General features: G+C 35.4%; 2 protein-coding genes across 6 annotated transcripts; one reads left to right on the plus strand and one right to left on the minus strand.

Annotated features, from left to right (window-relative positions):
- Positions 1 to 74: 74 nt before the first annotated feature.
- On the minus strand, positions 75 to 9,349 carry Esyt2 (extended synaptotagmin-like protein 2). Of its 4 annotated transcripts, none has more exons than XM_076810918.1 (17): positions 9,094 to 9,349; positions 7,745 to 8,203; positions 7,521 to 7,661; positions 7,371 to 7,447; positions 7,211 to 7,277; positions 6,627 to 6,772; positions 6,425 to 6,545; positions 6,171 to 6,341; positions 3,404 to 3,498; positions 2,715 to 2,763; positions 2,554 to 2,643; positions 2,395 to 2,481; positions 2,160 to 2,318; positions 1,924 to 2,076; positions 1,721 to 1,844; positions 1,378 to 1,663; positions 75 to 1,304 (listed from the first exon to the last, which is right to left on the minus strand). In XM_076810918.1, exons 2-17 carry the CDS (start codon positions 8,075 to 8,077, stop codon positions 977 to 979), a joined length of 2,427 nt encoding a protein of 808 aa, XP_076667033.1. In that variant the 5' UTR covers positions 8,078 to 8,203; positions 9,094 to 9,349; the 3' UTR covers positions 75 to 976. The 4 variants fall into 4 exon arrangements, with proteins under 4 accessions (XP_076667033.1, XP_076667034.1, XP_076667032.1 ...); XM_076810919.1 differs by having other exon boundaries at positions 8,646 to 9,349; XM_076810917.1 differs by having other exon boundaries at positions 8,586 to 9,349.
- A 998-nt stretch (positions 9,350 to 10,347) lies between these two features.
- On the plus strand, positions 10,348 to 11,907 carry LOC143368331 (transmembrane protein 256 homolog). Of its 2 annotated transcripts, XM_076810925.1 has the most exons (5): positions 10,444 to 10,594; positions 10,665 to 10,830; positions 11,144 to 11,297; positions 11,467 to 11,585; positions 11,662 to 11,907. In XM_076810925.1, exons 2-5 carry the CDS (start codon positions 10,798 to 10,800, stop codon positions 11,803 to 11,805), a joined length of 450 nt encoding a protein of 149 aa, XP_076667040.1. In that variant the 5' UTR covers positions 10,444 to 10,594; positions 10,665 to 10,797; the 3' UTR covers positions 11,806 to 11,907. The 2 variants fall into 2 exon arrangements, with proteins under 2 accessions (XP_076667039.1, XP_076667040.1); XM_076810924.1 differs by lacking the exon at positions 10,665 to 10,830 and having other exon boundaries at positions 10,348 to 10,594.
- The last annotated feature ends 586 nt before the right edge of the window (positions 11,908 to 12,493 follow it).

A 12,493-nucleotide genomic window follows, 5' to 3' on the forward strand; every position in this document is an offset into this window, starting at 1 on the left:
CTGTTGTGTTTCCTTGGTGATGATTCCATGGAGTTCGCTAGGAATATAAAGAACTCACGAAAATCAGTTTCGAATGCGTGTATATATGTATATTTTATTATCATCAACAATTTGCAATATTATACTGGCGCCGTCTATCGCCAGTACACGCAAAAACATAAATTCAAATAATATATAGCAATATACAATATAGCAAAAACTCTGGTATAAATATAACATGTATATATATTATATTAATTTGACTCGATTATTTATGGTAACTGTAAACTTTGACCAATACTATCTTGTCATTATCTTTCGTTACTTAGTAATACAATGTGCAGATCATAACGTTACTTAATCAATATAAGATCATTTGAGATGCGTATAAATGCGTCGTGTATATAATTAGTAATAAAGCAACAAAATCTGAGAGAGTTAAGCGTATTATAAACGAAAACAAAAAAACATCCAGTGTTCTCTTAGTTTCAAACATAACGAAAAAGTATTATCAGTAAACTTTCACGTAAAGTATTAAGTGGCGTGTGATAAATAGAGATTGCAATATTATTATGCGTGTAACGCGTATCATGTATACATATATTTACGTGCATATCATTTAAATGCTATGCAGCAGATCATTCTGATGGCACTTGCTATCGACAAAAATATTCTATAAGCGTAAGGTAATGTAAAGTAAAGTTAAATAACACGCTGAGCGCCTACAGAACTAAAAAACAATTCGCGACAGTGGACGGTCCAAGTGCAAAGAAAAAAGTAAACGCAACAGTTGTCACTTTCTCAGAACTTTCATAAACGTTAGCAGTACCGAACGTTCGGTAATTTCTTCAATACTTTTGCACTGTGCAGAATTTGGTCTGATCACATTTCTTTTGAGATTTCAACGTCTGGAGAAGCCGCGCTGTGGAAATTCGACCGATTGCCCTCGAAAGCATATAAACAACTGTTCGAACTTCCACTTGCTTTTCCTTAGCTTCTAGTCTTTAGTCTCTGGTTGCAGATCGTACCAGCTGGTGAACGATTTCGTCACGTCGACTTCACTCAGATTCAAATGGGCTTGGCCCATCACGTTACTTCCGGTGGACAGCCAGCCCTTCTGCGTGCACACGGAGACTTCCAATGTGCGAGAATTCAAGTCACCTTGGGAAACAACGTACTCGAATTGCTCATCGAACACTGGATTGCAATTATCCTTCATCACTGCTGTTTTACGCTTGGTCTCCTTGTGCCGGTCAGGAAGGAGGTAGAGCTTCACGTATGGATCCGGTACATTGTACGGGTCGTTTGGCGGCAGAGGTAAGTTACTGCAACAACAGAACAGTCGATTAACAACCCCGCGAAAATTCTCTGATTATTGAGCGATCACGATCTACATACGCTATTTTGTGTACGACAACTATGAGCTTCTGTCTTTGGACCCTGTAACGTATAGACAACTGTATTCTTCCTAATTTAGCGTCGCCTGCGGATGACATTGCATTTGGAGTTCTATGAGTTAATTGGGGACTCCCGGTAACAGAAGATGCTGCAGTAGCGGTGACAATCAATTCTTCGTCCACCGTGTTTGATTCTTCTGGTAAAATCGCTGCACCTGATCCAGTACTGCGCGTCGAACTGTTGACGGACTCCTTGGAAGGTTGCCTTTTCAACGGACTAGGTGGAACTAAAAGGAACATGTACATTGTATCGAATTTAAGTGCGAGTGAATGAGTACACTCACCGCTAGATGATACTGTGTTACTAATATTTGATTCTTGGCGTTCAATTCTTTTCTTCAGTTGATTAATGTCGTGGTCGTCGTCGTCCTCCTCCGAAGTAGGCTCCGGTTCGTCGTATTTCAGAATCTACATTTTGAAAGTGCATGAGTATGGAATGAAATTCTCACATCGCACGAATACATACGTAAATATAAAGCAATCGTACGTTTAACGACATAGACAATATTAGTTTACTGTCCGCTTCTGCCATTTGCAGATCATAAGGTTGTTGCGCAATTTCAAAATTATTCTGTCCCAAAAGCAGGGATATATTATAACTCAGTTCTCCCACTACGAGGCCAGTCTTTTCATCAGTGATCTAAAAACCAACACGATTGAAGAAATGAAACTCCTATAGCGACGGAAGGAATGAGTAAGATTTAAAGACAATTTGTGTGTGACCTTTATATGTAAAATGCCAGTTTCTGGATTGCTAACTAAAAAGGTGAATCCTTGTTCCCATACCGGATCACAGGAGCGTAGAATGGTACCTGTTCTTCTCGTGTTACCACCGACACTTGCTGTCAAATACACATCTGGTTGTTTATTTCCTCGAACGCACTAATTTAAACATGTAAAATTATTTTCCTCGTTCTAAATTAAAATCTTACTTTAAACCAATTCATTTTGTGCTTACTGGTAAGTTTTTTGCCGAATCGATGTAAAGAACGAGAAGAGCTGTACTCATCGATGTCACTCGAAGTTCTTGAGTTTCAATTAAAGCCTGTATATATATAAAAAAAATTATATAACAATTTTAAAACCGCCGAGTTTATATCTTGTGAAAAACACGTACGGCTTTTAAGTCGGCAACATTTTTTGAAAGTTGAAGCCACGTTAATCGCAGGTGAAGCATACCATGTTTTGCTTGTTCCAGTGAAACCCACTAAAACCGATACGTTTTTATTATTAATAAAGATTTTTTATTAAAATAGTAGTACGGTATCTTGTACCAACCGTATCGATGTTTCCCTTCTTTTTCACCCGACTGACTTCAATAGTAGCTCTATATGAATGCGGCATGGAAAAATAACGTATTCAGTACTTTGTGCAAATTATCTAACACGTAACATGTCACTTACTGCTAACGTAATTATATCGTCTCTGATGATAATAATCATACAACTCTGATGGATGATTAACATGTTAAATTTCGTGACATATGAAATTTACCATACACTTCGTGCAAATTATGAAGCATTCATGCAGCGATACATTCCTTATTCCTTTCATATAGTTCATTATCAGGAATGAAAAATACGGTTCTTTTGCGTTACATACATTCATAGTCATACAAGCAGCACTCTAAAGTATTATCTTATTTCATAAACAAAGTATTCGTATCATGAAATGTATAATTGATAATAAAATGAGAAGAGTAATGTGGTGACGTGAGTTATCTTACTAAATCTGTAAAGGGTACAAACATTTCACAGTATTTCTATCATGTAAATTTACCATGTTCTTGTAAACGACCTTTCTCAACAACATGCGCCATAATAATTTCGACTTTGAAAGTACTGCAGATTTACAAGCACGCAATCTACAGAAACCAAGGCAGAGTAACGTTCTTCTAAACTAATCGTGTAAGAATCTTCGAATGCATTCTATGCCTGGAAAAATGTACTTGCTACAAGTAGCAATACCTGCCAAGTGGATCATCTTGACCAGCGTTGTCTTTGTCAAAGAGGTGGGCAACCACTCTGTTGTAATAGGCTCCCAAGCTCTTTTCCACTATAAACTGTCATCATACAATCTACTTTAGTCTCCTTTTTATCAAATGCAGTCACCTAATCACTCTCGTGAGACCAGTAAATTAAATTAAAAGCAAAATCACAGAGTTGTTACATATTACGAAATTAATTGAAAAATTAATAAAAGGACGTAAAAGAAACGGTATAGTAATTCTAATGTATAAATCCAACATAGTAAAACATAAATGCAAACTACAAGATAAGTATTGAAACAATAAGAACGTACATAACAGAATTATCTAGCTACAATAAAAACAATTCCAAAGTTAATGTAAGTTAGAATTGTTATCTCTTACGGACGTAATGGTAATTAATACAATAAATTAACAAAGCAAATCCATACGCATGGCACGCATTGTACGTGTGGTACGTCACAACATCGCACTCTAGTATAATAATTAGTGTTCAAAGCAAGGAAATATCGAGAATCACGTTAATATGATAGGAAAGATTTATAAACAGCGGGGTGGCGTGCACAAGTATTTGTTAAAAGATCATGACCTTTGTTAGATTATTCAGTATTACATATAACTCTCTATAAATACATCTACATACTACCTTCCAAGGAAGTCATCATACAGAACACATGGGATGTTTGTATCCCTATCCCAAAGAAACACCATAGCCTCCTGCATTATGCATGAGCAGACCACAGCCTGTGTGCCAATATTATGGAGTGTATGAAATAAAAACGATGAAGATACCGATTTATAAATCTTTCGTTCATATACCAATGGCGTTTGCTACTTTATCAATACTTCAAATGAATTGCCATACAGTGTATACATATGTGCCACATAGAATGACTATGAATATAATAGAACTGAGAAACTTATTTTAAATAATGAAAAGGAAAATAATATTAGTATTAAGGGGTAATGCCACTCTAGAGCCCGGAAAAGCAGCTTGATTTTGAGAATTTTTTATGCGAGTATAGTGAATGAAATACAAAATCTGTTTGAAGTATGATTACGATTTTTTTAAAAAAAAATTTTAATACAAATTGGCGACGCCACAGCTCAAGAAAAGAAACTTCTTCTGAAAAACAGTGTTCCGCGGGCCGGAAAGATTTCTCCTTCAATTTTTGACCTAGAACAAAAATCAAAAAAAATTTGAGTTCTAGATAAGATTATCTCGGGAAGTACACGAGGAAATTAAAAATACTGTTTTTTTGTAAGAATGGTGCGTGATTGAGCAAAACGTTTCAACAATTTTTCACGTCACTTTTTACTTCAAAGTGAAACGTTTTGTTCAATCACGCATCATTCTTACAAAAAAACAGTATTTTTTAATTTCGTCGTATACTTCCAGAAATAATCTTATCTAGAACTAAAATTTTTTTAGTTCTTTGTTCTAGGTAAAAAATTAAAGGAGAAATCTTTCCAGCCGTGGAACACTGTTTTTTGGAAGAAGCTTCTTTTGTTAAGTAAGCGGTGGCGCCGGCATTTTGCTTTAAAAAAATTAAAAAAAATTGTGATCATACTTCAAGGTATATACAATAAAGGCCTTCAAACAGATTTTCTATTCCATTCACTATACTTGCATAAAAAATTCTCAAAATCAGGCTGCCTTTCCGGGCTCTACAGTGGCATTACCCGTTAAGAGAATAATAAAAATTCCCAAAATAAGTGAATAAAATCCCTCTTCCATTATTAAAAATCGTATTACGAAGCATCAAATAACTGCCGACACTGTAAAAGTGTAAAACGACACACTCAAACATCACTCGCAAACGAATACCACTGACATCACCTTAAACCAATGCAACACGAGCATGCTGCTATTTTACATTAATGATGATTGTTTTAATATGTTGATACGGATCAGAAGATATTGTGCAAATGTATAGATGGCAATTAAATGGTAGCTGAAATGACGGATCACATTCTAAATATCTTTAACTACGGTTTAATGGAGTACGAATGTACTAAATAATATTATAATATGTGTTAATGGTTGTACGTGTGATAGAGAATTTAAATGAAAAAGTGTATAATACTATATTTTCATACCTTCCAAGACTTTCATCGCCCTTGGTGTCATCATAGTCCCACAGCAGCACAGTAATTTGCTGAGCGATGGCCGATGTCACGGCACACTAATCCCACATAACACATCGCACATCACATACACACATACATACCAAGGTATTAAACTAAATTACGTCGACACGAAGTAAGATGTTCCCGATCTTATACATATAAATAACCTCATTGCGTTACTATAAGCGAGGCAACGATTTATACAAATGCAGGCGAAATAGCATTTCGCCGATTCATTAGGGAAAAGCATAATAATTAGATCAGCAACATCTTGTAACTAAAACAGGACAATAGACATATATTTGTATGTAGAGAAAAGAAACCTTTGAAGAAAAATAATAAGGCAAAACTGTGTAACGGGAGTGTAATGAACATGACTAACTTAAAAAGTGATGAATTATTGCGAACTATTTTAAAATGTCGTATACTTTGTTTTCTTCGTTGAAATAATTGGGATCTACCGTACCGTGCTTTCATTTGTTTAAAAGATATTATTTCTTACCATGTAAAAGGTGTTGTGCTTGAAATTTCAATGGACTTACAAGAACAAATTATAGCAAAGCACATGCATCGAATACTATTAATACGAGTCTCTATGTAAAGAACGTTATGCATACCTCGCACCAGAAGTCCCATTTCGGATTTACAGTGTTATCTATAGTCTTTGTCCTGAATTCTTGCGCTCCGACATTTATAATGGCATACGGATCAGATTTACCCTTACCCAATACACCGATATCTTTTTTCATAAGATGTTTTGCCTCTACTACGTGAATTCTTAAAACTCCCTAGAAATTAGACACGATTACTTGACAGTATAAGCTTCACATTATAATATTTGAGAACAAACTATGATAAATGGGAGACTCACTTCGGGCTCTGGTATTTTCAACGATTCGACTGGTACTGAATCGCTCAAAGGTATTACAATTTTATTCGGCAGCACGACAAAAGCAGCTATTTGTTCCACAATTATTTTTCTCAAAATGTCACTGCAGAAGAAACGTCCGAGTATTTTTAGTTTTGCTCAGGCAATTATGTAGGTAAGTTATTTATTACAGTGGCTTTCTTACTTAAATCCGGGTAAGTCGAGGACATCTGCTACTCCCACTAAATTAAAATTAATAGCTGGAGGATTCAAGAAAAACGCTTGTATACCTCCCACTAAAGGCATAGCAGGTAATAATGGTTTTAAGACTATTCTCATCATCCCACGAATCTGAAAGTTAATTACAGTGTTAAGCTAATATGTATCGAAATAATATACAGGGTGTTGCTTTACTGATAGTCACTCCACCTCCAGAGGCATTATACCTACAGGCGAAAATAGGACGAAAATTAAGAGTGACAAAGGCACGCGTATTTAGCTGAAATTCAAAGTCAATTTTCTCGAGAACAAACCATTTACAGCAATTTCGTCACTCTTCATTTTCGTCCTATTTTCTCCTCCATTTTTGATAGTTGAATAAAAATATTTGTGTGTCGCAAATAAACATCCAAACAGTATGCAAATGAAGCTTAGCCTTATATAAAGCTTTTAAGCGTTCATTGCATTTGCAAGGAAAATTTTTTTTCTTGCTAAATCATCGGAAATAGCTAATAAATTGTGCTGATGTTAAGAGGCCACCTTGTATGTAAAATATTCATTCTTATCTACCTGGAAATCCTTAATGCCACTTTTTATATTTCCAACAGAAAATGTAATATCACAATCACCGGCATACCTATGGAACATATTATTAAAAAAACAATTGAGTAATATAAATAATAATCCAAATACGGAAGCTTCGACTATTATTAACATGAACGATACATACATAACATCAGCATCTATTATAACTTCATTCCTTGAAGTGTTTCTGTCGTATGCTTTGATTCCATATATTTTTAATGGCTGTAATTACAAATAAACATTAGTTTTACCATTGGCATACTAATATTACACAGGCAAATCAAAATTAACTCACAATGCGACCCAAAACTAATCTTTCGAACTGAAACCCTTTCACTTTATACTCTGCCAGTTTCTCGGCAATAGCGGGTTCTATACTTTGCTTGCACAGTTCACGAGCAAAATGATTTATGCTTGGCCAGACTTTATATAGCACCTTAAAATATAGACAAAGGTAATTACCAATTAATGCAAAACATGGTATTGCAGAAAAGTATATCTAAACGAAATTTCTCGTACTTTGTTTAACCATTCGGCTCTATCGAAGTCGGGGAAGTAAACCCAAGAAGGCAGCTCGTCTAATCGACTCATAATCAACTCTTTTTCTTTGGCCATTACACTGGCTTGGGCAGTGATTGCTTTTAATTCGTTGTCTTTCCGACGTTCCGACTTCCATGCTGCTAAAGCGATGGGCGCGATTAACCACGCTATACTCAGATTCGAGTATCCCCATCCCCAAATAACACTGGCAGCCGCCAATTTGGCCAGAAATGATATGGTCAGCGAACCTATGTTCATATACGGCCAAAGATTTCGCTTGGCAACGTTATTGTCTTCGCATTTGCCTTCCATATCAAATCTTTGGTTTATCGATGCTTTATTTATTACGCCTACTTTTTATGGCTTATTCGCATAACTTATTGTGTATAAAAATGGTGATTTTCCCAGTTGTTAAGAAATCTATTTATCGGTCTTCTCCTGTAAAATACACACTTGCTTATTAAATTCTTTCTAAAACAGAAAATAAAACGAAATTCTGGAAGGTATAATGAAATGAAGAAACTCATTTAAATTCTACTATTTAAAAACACACTCTGCATTCCGTAAAATATATTTATTTTCGCAGTTAATTAATATTTACAGAATAGAAGAATAATAATACAACATAAGGAAGGCAATAAGATAACAATAAAATAGTATGGAATAGTAATGATAAAGTATTGAAAAGCATGAAGTAGAGTTTCACTTTAACTTCTTCAAGGTGATCTCCATATGTACAGAGCCGTTATGCAAATTATGATAACTACGAAAATTATATAGTATTTCATTATGATTAGCACTTCCGATATTAAATACTCACAAGATAGGGCAGTATCAAATTTCTTGATGCAGATAAGATAAGTCACGAGTGTGTACTTACATGTGCCGGAAGACAACGCGACTTCTAAACGAAAGTGTGATACGAAATCTGAATCTCAAAACTGGAAAGATCGCGTCAAGTGGCTTTCGATTAAACGGGTATCAGAACGTGGCGGTTTCGCAAACAGAAATGAGTCATCAACGATATTTTTCACGTATAGGCTTTTATTGATGTTTCTAGTCAGCAATTATTTAAAGCGTCTGTTGGAAGCTAAAAATATGTACAAATAATCCAGAAGCATTTAGTACTGGGGCAAATGCGCTGTACAATGTAGTCTAATTTTATTTTACAAGACGAACCCTCCTAATGATTAACGTTTTCACTTAAACATTCATACGCATACTGGTATAAATCGATTATAATTAAATTGTGCAAATTTAAAATTGTGCGCAAGCATTGTTAGCTGTGTTAAAAATTGCTACACATTCGTGTCGTATAATTTGCTTACACTTGTAGTAAAGCCGTACGTGCGTGGACTTTATGATTTCATATATCTGTGGAGCAGATCAGCATCTATGAGATCAGCAGTCAGCACAGTTAAAACACAACGATGCTAACTCGATTCCCTCGATTCACTTTTCCTGGAGGCGAATGTTTTCGAGGACCAATCAATTATTGTAGCAAAGAATCTCTTGAAGTGAATCACTAAGATACGCATGTATATAGATGTATAAATAGAACACTGGTAGTATGTAACTTACACTCATAGAAAGAACGTGTAAACGCCGCCACAATATCTACGGTGCAGTAAACAGATTTTTCTCAAACTTCTTTACCGACATGCAGTCTCCTGTAATCGATTAAGTTTTAGTTCGAACTTTCTGGATTTTATATTTACGTATGAATGTATTTAATAGATAATAGGTTATGGACAAGCCTCAAGGAGGATTTAGAAATTTGGGATGAAAATGGAACAGATGGCGACCTTAACTATGCTTGGTATAGAAGATTGGTATATATAATTGTGGAGAAGTGGAGAGTTGCCGTTTGAAAGGAATGATTAGTTGTATATAATATTTTGTTTTGATATTCGAACGCGTGTTTATACCTTAGAGTGCTCTAAGGTTTATACTCGAGAGATAAGGGATCCATATTTATAATTTGAAGCGCAGTCAGCGGATTACCCCTACTCTTCCTGTATGACCTATGTCTCCGCAAGGCGTAGTAATGGTAGAAAATACTTTTTGAGTAACGTAGTTGCCTGCACTCAGCACTTACGAAGTATTTGGATTCAATATCTACATCAGAAGGTAAGAGCTTTGACTCAAGGGCGTCCGGAGACTTTTTTCCGGGGGGGGCGCAACTTTGAGTGATGGTAAAGAAAAATATATCCCTCTTGCTTTTTTTTAACCCATTTTACCGTTAACTAAAAATTTAAAAATATTTTTTGTTTTAGTATAAACTTAATAAAGATTAATTTTTAAAAATAAGCGATCTATCCATTTTTTTTACTCTTTAATTAGCAATAAGTCCTCGCGCTAACAATTTTTATGCACGTATTACAGATTCGCCTCCAAATCCTAATTTTGCATTGAAATTTTTGAACTAGTGTTAATAATCATCGAATCCTCTTCGTGTACCTTTTCACTGTAGTTATAGAATTAAGCTTCTATGCAACAGAAAACCGTCTCGAAATATTCTCAATAATATCAATAATACTTAACTAAATATCTCTGCCTAAACTTGGTGTCTTTACAGAGTCCTGTGAACGTGAGAAAGTTACTAGACGTGCCGCACTTGTTTTCGCGTTTTCGCTAAACGAATAGTGTATGTATGAATTTAGTAAACAGTGTAATGCGGTGTAATTAAATAATAGCTACGACCTACGCGGGTTATACTCCTATTCATAGAGGCCAAACATGGGATTTCAAGATGCACTCAATTATACATTATTTACGAATCCAATTAGTTCAGGAGCAACATCGTATGCCTGGGGCACGGTTACAGCAGTAAGTCGCACGTTTTTATTTATATAAAAAAAGATAACACTTGCAAAAACTTTTTTTGTTACATGTGAAGTATTTGAGTATAATCTAGTGATACTGCAAAGAAAACATGACGTTAATGAAGCTACTCAAGTATGCTGCACATGTTATAACCTTTTATACGGATAAAGCGCTATATCATAGCCGCCACCGCCATGGCATTATAAATGTTTACGATAAACCACGTGCTACGTAAAATTGTTAGTATTACTTGATTTTTTAACGATCAAACACTTACCTGTAACTGCAGAAGTAGCACAGTAGACATCGGTCAGAAGCTACTGTATGTTGTAAAAATGAGATAACATTGCTCTGTCAATGTTGCAATAGTAATAATAGGTTTTCCCTTCCATCGTTTGGAATTGAATTTTTATAGCTTTATACAATCAGGTAATATTACGCTTCTCGAAATAGCATGTCTTTGTAAGGCTAACAGTGCATTGAAATTTTCAGCTTTTAGGCTACATTCGTGCAAAAAATAAATTGTACACTGACAATTATGTTTGTTCGCAGATAAAGGATTATATAAGCCCACCATCGAAAGTACAAATAATAATGGCACCACCGGTACCATTATGGAAGTTAGCTGTTGCCACAGGACCCTATGTAAGGTTTGCTGGTTTAAGCGGAGCAGCCGCGGTTATTCTTGGAGCTTATGGTTCTCATAGTAAGATTATGGTTGCTCTTCTTTTTTCAGTCGTACGTCGTTCAAATATTAGAGAATTCTTTAAAATTACTTACAGTTTTATTTCACCCTCTAAAATATATGTTTGGTCATTAGTTTCCCACTATGTTAATGAAGACGTTTGTGTAACTGTTATTTCTTGTGATTTCAGGACAGTATCCCAAGGCTAAGGAAGTAAACTTAAAGCAAGTTTTTGAAACTGCGAACCGGTATCATTATATACATACACTAGCGATGCTAGGATTACCTCTGTGCAGGACACCATACCTGGTATGTTTGACTTTAGCCCGAGGTGAGTATTAGAAATTCGTGATCGATATTACATTTATTATGTTGTATCGTTTAGGCTGCAACATTCCTGATTTCCGGAACGGTGCTGTTCTGTGGAACGTGTTACTATTATGCGTTCACGGGTGATAAACAGTACAGTAAACTGACACCTATAGGAGGAGTATGCTTAATAATAGGTTGGTTAAGTATGTGTATTTAAATTTTTTAATAAGTATGGTGAGCTTGATGTACGCGAGGGGGAAAGTAATAGAAACTACGAATGTATTAAGTATGCACAAAAATAATCATTTACATTATTTTACTTCTGTTTTTAATTGAATTGTTTCCCCGCAATTGGAATTGATAATAATGATAATATGGTGCATGTCGTTACGGAAAGACGTTGATCAAAGTGAAGCATATTACCGGCAAAACACGTTTCCATTCACATTTATTAACTACGACGAGAAACTAAAGAGAAGAAAAGACCGTCTGATTCAATGAGAAGTTGAAATTGTTGAAATTGTTCATAACAAAATCGGTGTAGTTTTAGGTCTTATTCATGAACTAGTTTTTAGCTAGTCTTCGCCAGGCATTATCCTATATAATAAGACGCCTAAGATAACCAAAATTTTTGTTGGAATCCTCCCTAGAAACAATTTTCGCTGTGAAATATGAAATTTTACAACTTTTGGGTACCAGAAGGGTACCTGTCTAATTAGTCTCCTGAAGGGCATTTCGAGGGGCCTAAGTCACATACGTGCCCAGACTCACTGCCCGGCGACATTTGGGACCCCCCCTAGAAACTAAATAATTCTCGGTTGTTAGTGCAACTAATGTGTGACAAAGACCCCGAATTCAAGAAATTTGTGGAGCATATTCACTCTTATAACATCGCGTTTTCGTTT

Source organism: Andrena cerasifolii, chromosome 4, assembly GCF_050908995.1.
Source record: "Andrena cerasifolii isolate SP2316 chromosome 4, iyAndCera1_principal, whole genome shotgun sequence".
NCBI classification, from domain to species: Eukaryota; Metazoa; Arthropoda; class Insecta; order Hymenoptera; family Andrenidae; genus Andrena; species Andrena cerasifolii.